The 14,479-nt window shown below is 40.4% G+C and overlaps 1 protein-coding gene across 1 annotated transcript in view; it reads left to right on the top strand.

The window, feature by feature from the left end:
• The window catches only part of SHROOM2 (shroom family member 2), a 132,782-nt gene extending 122,156 nt beyond the window's left edge, over window positions 1-10,626 (top strand). Inside the window, exons 10-11 of the mRNA XM_061366476.1 lie at window positions 3,042-3,314; window positions 7,795-10,626. Of these exons, the coding sequence (XP_061222460.1) occupies window positions 3,042-3,314; window positions 7,795-8,061 (540 nt within the window). The 3' untranslated portion in view covers window positions 8,062-10,626. The remainder of the gene's footprint in view (window positions 1-3,041; window positions 3,315-7,794) is intronic.
• The last annotated feature ends 3,853 nt before the right edge of the window (window positions 10,627-14,479 follow it).

Genomic DNA, 14,479 nt, shown 5'->3' with positions numbered 1-14,479 from the left:
CTTCATATACTCCTGCCTTTATCTCCAGTATGCACTGCTAATCATATGAGATAGGAAGTATTTAGTGAAGAGCTTTTAGCAGAGCTTCCCCGTTGTCTTCTCTGAATACACGTAGTGTAGACATACACATTGCTCCTTACTCCTCTCCCTGCTCCCCAACTTATGGTGAGATGCAAGCACTCAGTTCAGTGGGCTTTCATCTTGGATCTTGTCAGAAAACATAAAACTCGTGCTAAGTGGGTCAAGGCATCTTTATAAAACAGCCAGGATATATAGCCTGGCTCAGCTTCACATGTTTGGCTGCAGTTTAACACGGGATTGTTAAGGACTTGAACACTTTAATAGCACACTTTATGACTTCAGTTATTTTAGAGGAGGCATATATACAGAACCTGTTCCTTGATTCCTTGAAATTGGTTCCACTACAAGGGAACTTAATTGCAGTCCATCATGGAATGATTGTAATATTTGTCATTCTCTGCAAACCAGAATTGTGTGGTGGTGCTTTTTATTTTTATTATTACTATTTCTAAATAAGTATGGGAATTTCATATGGAGTCTTTAAGGGAGGGAGGGGGAGTTAGAGGGGGAGGGGTGATCCCTGTGTTCGCAACTAGAAGGAATGGAATGTGTATGTCTTAACATACTGAGTTTAATGTAGGTTTACCACAATTATAAAATAGTGAACAGATGTTAAAGACCCTAGAAGGGTGTTTTTTTAGTAATGAAAATCCATGTGTGGCTAAACAGGAAGTCCTCATGGCTTTTAGAGAGAGTTACAGCAACTCCTGAAGAGTGTAAAAATGATTGAGAAATACCGGGTTTGTTCTGCTTTAGGGCTGAATTTATGTGAAATGGTGAGCTGAGAGCAGAGTAATTTATGTAAAGCACGCCAAGCAGTGAGCCACCTTAGCAGCACTGAGCTAATTTCTGTGTTGCTAGTCAGATCAGCAAGAATTACTGGAAAAAGATGAGATTTTATTGTTTTCCTGCTTACTGGTACAGAATTCAAAGCTATGAATTATTCATCTGCCAGTTTCAAGATGTAGATTGGAGCTTTCCTGGCTCAGTAGATATTGCATGTAGTACAGGTTTTCTGCTGGTTAGCAAAAGCATGAAGTGAGCCCACAGTTGCTTCATCCGAAGACTGCTTTGTCTGAGTAGGAAGCAATCAGTGATCCTAACTCTGTAATAGATATGACAGTATTAGAGAGGCAAGTACTTACATCCTTCACACCTGCAAAAGCAATCATTTAGATGCTAGCTTCAGCTGCTTGGGGACATCTAAATAGGATGCTACTGGGAAAATGGCTGCTGAAGTGAAAAACCTAAGATAATAACAGAGCACAACAGTATCCCCTTGTGTTTCGGGTGGTGAAACAGCAGCACTGTGCATGTGTGTGTCATCTGAGGGAAATGAGAAGGTAGCACTGTGACCTACATAATCCAAATCAAAATGCATTTGCATTGAGAGATGAGGGTGGGGGGAGAAATCAAATCCTGCAGATTAATCAGTCAGTAAAGCAGGCATCTGTAGAACTGCTTACTACCTTAATCTTTTGGACACCCAGACTAACAGCCCAAATCCAGATTAACCTGGCCTTAGTATCTTAAATCAAAAGGGAGAAAACCTGCCTGGATAATCCCTGTGTTGAGTTTCTGCTTTCAAAATGGCTGTTAAATTTTCAGGGTGTAATTGCTTTCTCTTAAGATGGCAGACTTTTTTTTGTTTGTTTGGTTGGTTGGTTGGTTGTTTTTGTTCCCAAAATAAATTGGCAGTGGCTGCTCAATGGCATCTGGGAGTGGTAGCTGCAGTCAGTATGTTTCTGGGTAATCAAGCAGGCTTGTAATCAGATTTGCATTTAGAAAGCAAAGTTCCTAAAGAATGTCATGAGGAATTTTATGTGTTTTTTTTTTAAAAAGGGAAGGGGGACTGAAATAATGATTATTTTAAAGGATGTCATTTTCATTTAGAAATTGTGCTGAGGTGTATATTTAGAGAGTGCTTTGGGAATTTTTCTTACCTGAAATTAGCTGAATACTAAATAGGCATCTACATTTAAATGAGTGAGGCGTTTTTAGGGTGTGCTTCATCTCCTGTTAGAGTAGATGACTAACTGAACTGACTTCCACCCCTTGTGCACAAATGAAAGCTAATGGAGACAGAAGAAACAAGACCTCGTGTCCAAAAGCAAGGAGGTGGCCAAGCAGCACAGATGGAACACAGGTCACCAAAGGAGGAGATCTGGGCTCTTGGTCTGGCTTTGCTGGTGATGCACCCAACATGCTTTTTCTAAGCCTGGGCATGTGTATCCCATGCAGTGGGAAACCCCAGCAAACTGTAGGTGAGGTGGTATATTTGCCTGAGCTAGGACAGTGACAGCCAAAGGTGCTTGTTTGGTCCTTTGACAGAGCTATTTTGTACAGCTTCACATAGAGCTGCTTTGTATGATAAAGTAGGTTTTATTCTCTGTTTCGTGCCACAGGGATTGTGATTTTCCTACAGAAATGTAATGCGCTGTTAAAGCTAAGGTTTTCTGAAAGTGGAAGGACTGCTATTGGAGGCATGCTAACATGCAGAAAGGAAGAAAAAGCTAGATAGTGCCCTAATTTTAACTGTGTTATGTGGAAAATATAGCATTGTTTTCCTGGTACAGTCTTTCTAAGTGTAGCTTTTCAGAAAGGTATTATGGACCTGGTATTTAGAGAGAAAGGGATGCACTGTACTTTATGCTCTTCCATAGCTGGCTTTGAAACTGTTCAAAGCAGCAGCAGGAATATTTGCTGGGGGAAGGGTGGGAGTCCTTCATGTTGTGTCACAAAGATAAATTGCATTAATGCAGGTCTCAAGCTGAGCATTGTGAACCTCTGAGACCAGAGGTACAGACCTTAGGCATATACTTGTTTTTATTTGTAGTGTGGTCATTGTCAATGCCACATGGAGTTTCAATGTATTAAAATGCTAGATTTCTGACATGACTTTCAGAAGTGCGGAAGAATGCAGTAGTGCTAATAAATTCTCATCTCCTTATTTTCCACAGCAAGAACTTATTGACAGCATTAGTAGGAAGCTGCAGGTGCTGAGGGAAGCACGTGAGACACTTCTGGAAGACATCCAAGCAAACAATATACTGGGGGAGGAGGTAGAGGCCATTGTGAAAGAAGTCTGCAAACCAAATGAGTTCGACAAATTCAAGATGTTTATCGGCGACCTTGACAAAGTGGTCAACCTCCTGCTGTCACTATCGGGTCGTCTGGCCCGTGTGGAAAATGCCATTAATAACCTGGATGAAAATACCTCTGCAGAAGAACGGGTGAGAAAGGCCAATAAGAATATCACTGTGTTTAGTGAAGCTGTTGTGGGGGGATTTCTTGGTTTTGTTTATCTCAGTTGGAGTGCTCAAGATATGATGGACAGTGAATAGATAAATCTCATAAAGACATTGGCTTTGGATTTCTTAGAACTTTTCTCTTTGCCTTGCTGCCTTTGCTTGAAATATTAGAACTGCAAGTGGATTGCCAAGAAGAAGCAGTGTTTTCGGGTTCACCATGCTGGAAAACAGACTTGCAGTGAAAGCTTAAAGAAAGAAGGGAACCACTGATAGGAGCATAAAAGGGAGGAAAACAAAAATAACACTTCAAGATGGGGAAAAGAGTGTCACTTTGCTGGAATGTGGAAAGTTTCTTTATACTCAACACAGATCTTGCTAAAGGATAAAGGATACAGTCAAAAATCTGTAAGGTTGTTGGGTATTTGTCATATACTACAGCTTCCTCCACAATGCTTACTGAGGAACAAGAGCAAGAAATGACAGAAGATCAAGTCTTTTTAAAAGCTGGGGGAGCAGGAGGGAGGCATTGCAAAAAGAATGTTTCAATAGAAAGCACATGTTGCTCCAAGCAGAATAGCCCAATAGTGATGTGGAGGAATCCCAGCAGATGTAAAAATTTCAGGAGCATTCGAGGTGCTCTTACCTACTGGGTTCCACCTCTGCTGGCACCATTTTGTTTAACTCCAAATCCCATCAGGCCTTAGCTGGCAGGAGATACCTAGCAATACAGATATGCACCAAAGAAGAGATGTAGACATGTGTGAAACTTAAAGGCTAAAATAAAGGGGGGGGGGGAGTATCTGTCAAGTGAGTATAGCTTCTACAGTTAAATGAACATGAAGTGGGATTTTTGGCTTGTAGATATGGACTGAAATGCCAGCAATACACCTAAGTCCTGTAACAGAATTCTTTCAGTGGCCTGTGGATTCATGTCGTGTTTCTTCAGCATGCTCCATTCTTTCACCAGTAGGAACCAGTTAAGTGCTGGGATTAGTCTGAAGCTGTACTGCTATTTGGCCCTAGCTGCTGCCAAACATACTTATTTAATGGCTGTCCAAGGCCCCTCTCTCACTGAGGGGAGGGGAAGGTATTTGACAGCTTATTAGAGGGCAGATCAAAGCTTCTGAAACTTACAGAAATTTAATCCTTCTTCAGGCTCCTTTTTTCTAAATGTGGTTGCAGTTGCCTAATGGGCTCAAAGATGGGAGTGTGAGCTGGGGAAAGAGCTACCAGATGATATGAGCATATAGGAAACACAGTTTGAAAGCTGTGATAAAAATAGTTTATTGGCTAGGTGTGGAAAAGGAAGAAAGTAAGTAGGTGGTGTGTAGTAAGGGTAGTTAGGAATTGTCTGTGCGCTCTGCTGTAGAATTGAGACTGGCAGAAATCCAAATTCTTAACATATTTTAATCCCCATTCCTCTTGTGCACTGGTGCCAAGGTCTTGCCATAATAACATCAGAAATATATCTAGATGTGTTAGTTGGAGAATCTTCTCAGATGGATCAAGTCCCCAGGTACTTCAAGTATAAATACAATGCCTGTACGGTTGCATGTGCATGGCTTTGAATTTTGGTTGTCCTTTGGCATTTTGTAGGTCACGTGATAATGTTCGTGAACTACTGATATCCCATATATACAAAACAGGAGATTACCTCAAGTCCCTGGGGATCATATCTCAAGTGATCACTGGTTTTATTTTTACTTTTATTGAGCTGATGCTGTCTAATAAACTACTCTGATAGGTTTTCCACTTTCTAGGATCTACCGACAGCTCAGCAGCTTTCTAAACAAACACTCTGTCAGCAGGCAAATCATCATGGCTGAATTAATATTCTGACTATTAGATGCTCTGTCATAGGTCTGTCTTGCCACAAGGAAAAGTATCAGGTATTTCAACTTCAGCTTCTGAAACAGGCTTCATCTGAAATAGCTACCAGCCCCCTTCCTTCAGTGCAGTGAGAACAGCATCTTCTCATTACTATCCTTATCAATCAAAGCCAGAGTGTGCTGAGAATCCTAAAGCACTGAACCAGCAGTCCAGATATGTGACCAGGTGCCTAGGCCTACAAGACCTGCTATTGCAAGACTCGGAGCAAGTACCAGGGATAGTTTAAGAACTGGATGCTGAGAGGTCAGATATATGGAGAGAGTTCATCTTCACATGGCTGTGGTTCAAAACAAAGAAAAAACTCCTCAACAGAGAGAGCTAAAGATTGTTCCATCAGAAGAGCTTCAGGTGGCCTGTGTTTCACTGGGGCTTCAGAGCGTTGCTAACTGCAGAAAACCCTTTGCACTCTGCTTGGTTGCAGACTGACAGATGAAGCCATCTGACATTTATGCCTTTAGGCTTGCTGAGCCATTTACCCATTCGTTGCTCAAAGAGCCATCTCAGGAATGGTGTCTTGAGACTGCTACAGTGTATTTCACTTGACCCTTCAAAACAGGCTTTCTGGTGTCAGCCATCTTTGATGGAGGTAAAAGCAAATTCAAGAGGTACCATTTCTCTTAGGCATTCCCTAAGCCTCTGCAAGGGCAGAGGTACTAAGGTGTCATTCAGAGTTCATAAAAGTAATGTTTGCTTTCCTTAAATTGTCAGGTTACTTGTGTTTATCTTAGTCATGCCATAGGCTTAGTAAGAAGTAACTATACCACTTAAATCTCAGGTATTGTTATGAAGGACTAAACACCTGATTGTTCTCGCGTATGTTGACAGTAATAGCAAATGACTTGAAAACCAGAGCTATTTCATCCCAAGGTTATGCAGGTAACACTACAACTGAGCAACCAGCTGTTTGATACATGCTGTCTTGGGCTCATCAGATTTCGTTTAATTTTGCTGCTGCTGCTCAGTATTCACAACAGTGGCAGGACTGCCCTGAGGAGAGGTGTAGCCATTCTGCCAAATTTGAGCTTGGTTCCTAGTTCCTCTGGTGAACTTAGCAAGCCAGTACTTACATCTCTTGCAGCAGATAGTTCTGCTTGTAAGTTGCAATGGTTTTTTTTTTTTCCCTGGCACAAGCTTAAAGGAAGATTAAATTGTAATTTATCTAATAATGTGTGATTTCTGTGACTTGTCTTCCATACCTGTCGTGACTCCTGAGTTCATCTAGGCAGTGTATTTTAAGTACATTGAGAGCACAAGTCTGAAAGTGTTTCACCCTATGAGCTTTGTGCTGTCTTCAAAAACGAGGCAGGATATATGAGACATATATATATCTCATGAGATATATATATATATATGGTAAAAGAGAGGCAACTCTGAGCAGAGCCTATCTAACTCTGGCAAATAAGTCTCTTAAAGCTTGCTGGTCTGTATCCCTATTTGTCTCATACATCTTGAAAAGACTATTCTGCAATCTACAAAAGCATTTTTCTGTAAACCCTTTGGGTTTGTTACAGCATGTGTGATTTCACGCAAAGTTCAAATGAAAAAAGGGACACATTTATTTGAACAGACTGAGTTTTTTGAAGACATAGTTTCTCAAAGAAAATTCATTTCTGAAGCAAAGCTGAAAGTTATGGAGTGGTACCTCTTAGGGGCACTTTTTAATTAAGTTCAGAAGTCTGTTCAGGAATTCTTGATGTCAGAGTAGGCCAGCCATACTCTGTTGCTGGAAAAAGGCAGTCACTTCTAGGCAGACGTCTGACTTAGGTCAGATTAATAACATTTCTTTCCATATACTGCTAAGGGAGCATAGCTGAGTGATTCAGGTATGGCTGTTGACCGTATGGACAGGTGAAGCTGGGTGAAATGAACCTCACCTGTATTGCTCATGCATATATGTGAATGGGGTATAGCTCCTATCCTCTTCTGTTGTGAGTCTCCATTCAACGCTCCTTTTTCTTACTTTGTCTCTTGTGAAGGCACAAAGCAGAATGTTTACAGCCCTTTTGGGAAGATAATGCTTTTTTTTACTTCACTCCTGTTGTCTTGCCCCAGCTTTTGCTCATGTCTTAATACTACATGACTTCACATTTCATGGAGAAGCCATGCGGATTGCAGCAGAACAGCAAAATGCCACAGTGTGAGGAGCCGTGTAAGAAGAAACTGCTCTCTTAATTAGTCTTTCTGAGTTTTCTAAGCACAGCTGTTTCAGTGTGGAAGTTCGGTGCTGCGTACTGAAGATGTAAGACGTTGCTGAGTGAAGTCTTAATTTGGAGAACTTTGAAGTTTCTCAAAGGCAGCTATACTTTATACAACTATTTTGAGCTATTAACTAGTAAAGTAGTCTTTGAAGTTCTTGCTGTTGAGGCCAATAGAAATTCATGGTGCATCTTTTGTTGATTCACTACATGTTTTTTCTGTTTGTTAATGCATTCTATTAGAGTAAACTTCAAGGAGCAACATTATTCCACCTCTCAGGAAAGTCGTTGTCTTTGCAGATAAAACAGACTTGAGTCTTAAACACTGAAGCTGTTGTCCCCTGGTGAATTTTTAACTGTTTTTCTTTTCTCCTAAGCGGACTCTGGTAGAGAAGCAGAAGCTGCTAACCCAGCAACATGAAGATGCAAAGGAACTGAAGGAGAACCTGGATCGTCGAGAGCGCATCGTCTTTGACATTTTGGCAAACTACTTGAGCGAGGAGAACTTAGCAGACTATGAGCACTTTGTAAAAATGAAGTCCGCCCTCATCATTGAGCAGCGGGAGCTTGAGGACAAGATCAAGCTGGGGGAAGAGCAACTGAAGTGTCTGACTGATAGCCTCCAACCTGAACGGCTCAAATAAGAGGACTGAGTTTGACCAAGGATGTGAAAAATGGGAAGAAGGAAGGGATGAGGACTTTCCAAGGATACAAATGAGTATCTTGGCTTGTCTGAGTGTCCAGCAGAGAAACAAGTGCACAAGAGAATGATAGCTCTCACAACAGCAATAATGCTTTCATTTTTTGGGATGATGTATTTAATTTTTTAGAGCACATTTTTATTGCTGGTCTCTACAGCTGTTTCTCTTTGCTTAACTTACAGAAGGCTCCACAGGAAAGGATACTCTTAACCTTTCTGCTCAGTAAGCTGAAAGTCTGTGGCAGTTGTGCATGCAAACAGTAATGTTTTTAGAATAGGGTGTATACTTTCTTTATGTTCAAATGCTGTACAGACTGCTGGGAAACCCAACAGCAATTTGTGAATGCACACAAATTTAGAAGTTCTAAATTGAGTGTCTTTTTATTTTTTTTTTTTAAGACCCATTGAATAGGGGAAGTGTACATCTTATAGCTAATATATTCAGATTGCTGAAATATAGTGTCACTCTGATCCTGTGGCATCAGACACTTTTTTGTAATACTGTATATAGGATGGCACTTTCCCCTTGAAGAAAATAATTGTAAAATCAGTCTCAGTTAAACACTTTTTAAACCAGCTTGCAAATCACCTAATGGCTGCCTTGCTGCACATTTTTGTAAGCATTATTTTGCAAGACATATTTGTACACCTTATTACTGCAATGCAAGTGATTTTCTTTACCAGGTTGTAGTTGATTTAAGAAACAGGCTGGAAGTACTATGCTGATTTTGTTCAAAACATTTCTTATCTAAATTATTTAGAAGGCTTACTTGCTCTTTCTCATGTTTTTTAATGCATGTGTTTATTCTTCTTCCCCCAAACCCACCACACTTTATGAAAATAAATGTAGGCTAAGGACACTGCTTCTGTTTTTCTTCTGATTGCTGAAAATTGTGATGGTTTTACAAGACAGTTATATTGAAGTTGACCTACATAATGTTGTTTGTTCTTTCCACTTTCTCAGACTACCAAATGCAGTATAAACACTTCTGCCATGTAAATACCATGCACTACTCAGAGCAGTTCTGCTTTGTAACTGTGAACATAAGTGGGGTTTGTTATTTGTTTCCACTGCACAGTGATAAATGAGACAATGCTAGTTCCCAGTATCAGATTACTGGTTGTATTCTCTTATTACTGCCATTGACTTACAATGGATGATTTCCAGTAGCTCTAAAAAGAGGTGCTAACTCATAATTTAGCGCAGTAATAGGTTGCGCTGAGTTGCTCAGATACCTGCAGAGAAATTCTGTAGTATCTAAATGTCAAGTTCTATGTTAAGATAAAGTTTTGCAGGCAAAGAAAGTCTTGGATAAATTTGTGTACATGCCATTTCCACTGTAGAATGGAAGATGTTTCTGTCTCCACAAACAGGTTGCCCGACAGGAAGCCATTTTCAAGGCTGATGTGAATGCCAGTCTATAGCTAAGCAGGTTGAAAATACAAGTAGTTAGGTGTTGAAAAGAGAGAAAAGAACTTTCGCCGTTATTCCTGAAGTTGCACCATTCACTAAAACGTTTTCTGTATTTCTTCCCCCAGTCCTCTCTTGTGAGGAGAGAACTGGAGAGGCACTGATCAGCGGATTCCTTGTGAGTTGGGGAGCAAAAATCTTCTGGAACCTGTTCCTATACAGACAGGTGCAAATGTTAAAAGGCCTGTTGCCCCCCTTATAGTGCACTACTTTGTATACCTGGACCAAATCTTTAGTGAAATGATGTTGATGTGTACCAGTTGAGGTCAGATGGAGCTACCAGTTTATAAGGCCTGCAGCTGACCTTGGTTTCTTCCTCCTGGCTCAGAAATGTAGTCTTCTGGCATCTCACAGTTATATGCTGCTATGTTCCCAGGACAAGTGATCCTTTTGTACTTAAACTTATTCCTTAACAATAACGAACCCAAAACTAAACAATTCCCTAATAAATTATGCTTGTCTTTTAGCTTGGAGAAAAGTGTGCATTGTTTTATCTGTGGCATTTTAAAAAAAAGTTACATATTGTGGTTACTCTGAAATGTGTACGTGAAATGTGAATAATAATATAATTACCATGTGTTTGTATACAGTACTTTGATTTAGATCTTTCTCATACAAGGTAGCAATATTGTGAAAGATAGATATATATATATTATCCTTTTCACCAAACAGTTGAGTAGACACCATTCTCTTCTTTCTTTTTTAAAACTGTTGAAAATCTCTCACCCTGTGAACCTGAAGATGGTTGCCTCCCAATGTTATATGTAAATCTGTAAATAGATATACTGTTGCTTCTTGAAAAAATCTGGTGCTATGGTTTGCCTTTGACATCCTGGGGATGGCTGTTTCTTCGCCCAGTGTTGTTCTCAACTCTAGACCCCTTTGTATAGTGAAAGGTTTCCACGATGTTTCTCCAGCTGTTTGGATCCTGCAGCCCAGAGTGAAAATGTACAGTTTTCCTGCCTGACACTGAAACGCTCACCTACTGACAAATGGTATTGCTTGACTTTGAGAAAATAAACTGTATATTTCAATGCAGAGTTAGTTTCTGTGTGCAGTTTAACTATCAAAACCTACTGTTTGCCATGCGGCATTGGCCATCTTGTGGTGTCTACTAACAGTGCCTGTAGGTTTTAAAGGCCGGGCCAGTTATCTTGTGGTATGGAGTAGCTTGGTGTCTTTTCAGAAGTTACTTAACATGTTGATTAATTGATCATTCTCAGGTTCCCAGTGTAAGTAAGTGCCAGAAACATGTTCAAGTCTCTTCAGTATTTTAAGAGTCTTTTAAGTGCGTATGGGAGGGCAGAAAGGATGGTGTGTTATGAGGTGGATAAAATAAATTGGTATGTCACGACGTACAGAAGGTATACCTGGGAAGGAGTTACATTTTTCTACTCGGGCAATTGCACTGTTTTGACTTCATCCTGTGTTTAGAAGGATCCTTTATGGGCACCTATCTAAAGTCAATGGTTCTCAAGATTCTTTGCGAGAACGGATCACTCTGAAATCTCCTTCTTTAACAGACTTCCACAGAAACTGTTCAATTTCAGTTTAATGGGGAACTCAACTGCAGAGTTTTCTGCCTTATTGGGGCAGTGCTCAAGGCCAAGTTGGACAGGACCTTGGGCAACCTGGTGTAGTGGGAGGTATCCTTGCCCACAGCAGGGGTGTTGGAACTAGATGATCTTAATGCCCTTTCCAAACCAAACCATTCTGATTCTATGATTTGAAGTGTGCACAAATCTGTAGTAGAGGTGACCACAAGTGGTGTTTTATAGCTTGATAAATCATCCTGAAAATTAATTGTCCGTTAAGGTCTTTATTATAGAAACTGACAGGGAAAAGGAAGCTAGGGTAGGAAAAATACTTGGGTATTTGTAGGATTTGTCTAAACTTCTGACAGTGTTTTTCACCCCGTTCTCTCTCTCCCCATATATGTGTGGCCACTTCTTTGTGCCTGGTTTCCTGGCACTTGGTGTAATCCAAGATGGCAGCTATAGATGAATAACAGTTTAGGTTTTGTGTAAACTGTTTGAATTGGCAAAAAAAAGCTTCTCTTTAAACTGAAATTAGGTTCATTCTTTTCTGTTTTTGGGTATTTCAGACCCTGGTATTTCAAAGAAGTCACCATTTTGCGGTATTTATTTCTAATCAAGTGCTGGTGATGAATTTTGGTGCACTTAATTGTATCAGGTTTTATAGGTGAAGTAATCTGTTGGCAATCCAGTAGCTAGCAAAGGCCTTTGATGGGTGCACAATAGAATAGTAACTCTTCTTTTAATGGTGTCTAGTCACTTACTGCAGAAGTTTATAGGCTTGTTTGAATTAAGGGCTTCTTAGTCGTGGGGTGTTTTTTAGAGGATAATTGGTTTTTCTGCATACTTGAGTGGAACCTGCCCACAGAGTAGATGTTATAAAAATTAATAATGGCATCTTTGAAGTACTTACTGGATTATATGTTGTCAATTACAAGCAGTGGTAATTTGGTCATTGCGTTCACTGACTGCAGTTCCAGGCTGTAACTTAGCTAATTACAGTGATCCACAATCTGTAAGATGAGTTACCCATGTGGTTTCAGAGCTCACCTCTGGAGTCCTGGGTTTCATTCTCCCTACCGACTGTTTTTGATAATGTTTCAATGAATAAAGCTGTTCCATTTGAAGTAGGTTAACTTAATTTAATACATCTCGGGAGAAAGTCTGAATTGAAATAAATTCAGTGCATTTCAAAGCAGAAGGTAATTTCTCAGGCTACAGTAGCACACCTACAAGCAGAACAGGTACTTTCTAGACAGGCTACGTTTAGGACCTTTTCCTTGGTTGTACCCATGTGGGCAGATAGGCTGTTGTTTATTTCAGGTGAGTTTTATTTTAGTCAAAGCAGTCGAGCCTTTCCCAAGAACAAGACTGGTAAGATGTTGGTTGGGTTTTTTACTTCCTGCGTTAAACGAAAATCCTCACAACAGCTTCATTTTTAGGTGCCTTGGTATCTTTTTCTTGGAGGTAGTCTCCTAAATTTGGCAGGGGGAGATGGCCTTGTGACTAGGCCGTGCCTTCCTCTCCTCCCAAGCATGACAGCAGAGTCTGTTGCTGTAGATCTAATTCTCACTACTTCTGGGTGCAACAACCTGCTCACTGGCTAAGGTTAACAAAAGCTTACTAACTGCTTACTGCTTGCTGCTGCTTTTGAATGGCTGCTGTCACAGGTGGGATACCAAGAGCATCTGGACAACTGCTGTGGTGGTTTCTGGCATTTCTCCTGGGTGAAAGCCGGATCAGGAATTATGTGCATCTGCTGCTCACTAGGGGTGAGTCTTTAAATTAAAATACAATAGTACCACTAAAGAACAACCAGATTCCCACTGCCCATCTACTTCTGTTAAGAGTATTTTTCTTTGCTAGTTGTGATTGTCTGTCTTGACACAGGATAGATTTTAATTAAAGCAAACAAATTTGTGGCAGTGGGGCTGAAGCACAAGGTATTGAAAGATACTGAAGGATAATCATATTTTGAGTAGCATAAATCTCCGGCAAAATAGTATCTAAATGAAGCCTGCATGCTGCAAGTTACAGGTGAGGAGAACACGCCAGAATTCTAGATCTGTGTTCATACAGTTTAATGGAGTTACTGAAAGAAAGGCTTTTCTTAAGCACATCCTAAGTCGCAACTACATTAACAAGACTGCGTTCATTCCAGGCAACTTCTGTATGAGCCAGTATTAGCTGGAAAAAAGCTGTGTTCTGACTGACATGCCTTACCAAGAGTTGGTACTTTGCTGCTGTTCCTTTTGATGGCATCACTTGCTACCCTCCTAATCAAGGAACGTATTCTGTAAACCAAGTAATGGACATATAGTTACAAGAGTTTTACCAAAACATGATTTTGGTAGAGCTGTAAAGTCCAAAAGCCTGAGAGGAATTAACAAAATCCTCCCAGTGAAGATTGTTTCAAGTGTTTAGTTCCAACATCTGGTTTGCTTCCCAGCTATCTGCTCTTCAAAAGTGTTTGTTACTGGCAAATTAGGCTTCTGTCTTTTCTAAAAGCCTCAGAGAAATATAAATACAATGAGCAACTGCAAACTACATACCAAGCAATGGAAGGTAGAGATTATTCATCTCAGTAACTTAAACACAAAAGCATGAGAACTGTGGGCACCACTCACAGCCACTCCCAGGAGTTACAGCTACAGCAGCACGCACAGGCAGGTGTGGTTCCTCCAGACATAAAAAGGGAAATGAAGCTGTGATGTTCAGTGGCCAACAGTGACCCAAATGGGGTGGAGCAGTCAAGTGCTTTATTTTATAATAGGGTGATACAGGTCTCAAGGAAGTGAAAACCAAGAAAACCTGGAATAACCAGTGCCCTGAAGGAAGAAAAAATAAGGCAGTGGGAAATGCATCAGGGCAGGGAATTCCCTGCTTTTTTCTTTCTCCTGGTTCAAACCAGTTCTCTTTCCCTTCCCTGCCTCCTTTTCTTTCTCTAGAAAGACTGAAATCAAAGTGGGATTAATCCATGCCTTAGGTCCCTAACACAGCATTAATTGCAGGTCCATTTGTCAAATGCCTGCACATACTGACTCCTTTTGATTCAAATGCAGAAAAAATGTCTCTGGTGTACAAGATCTAGAGATTCTGACAAAACCCTTCAGTTACTCTGTTCTCCAAATCCTCCGTCTGTTTGTATACATTTACAGTTTGAGAAGTAAAAGAATAGCTTTTCCTCCTATTTTTTACTGCAATAAGAAGAAAAAGAACTAGGTGAGTCTTGTCACACTTGTTTTGCAAAGGTGGAGTTATTTAGACCAGCATTTTTAAGCGATGGGCACTTCCACCACACAAATAAGAGAGATGATTAGAAGAGATGCAGTGGTAACAGTCACTACATATATGGC

The sequence above is a fragment of the Neopsephotus bourkii genome, unplaced genomic scaffold (assembly GCF_033783945.1).
Source record: "Neopsephotus bourkii isolate Nb327-2 ecotype Australia unplaced genomic scaffold, CSIRO-AGI_Nbou_v1 NB_1346, whole genome shotgun sequence".
NCBI classification, from domain to species: domain Eukaryota; kingdom Metazoa; phylum Chordata; class Aves; order Psittaciformes; family Psittacidae; genus Neopsephotus; species Neopsephotus bourkii.
The sequence above is the reverse complement of the archived record's forward strand: the minus strand, read 5'-3'. Positions and strand labels throughout refer to the sequence as shown.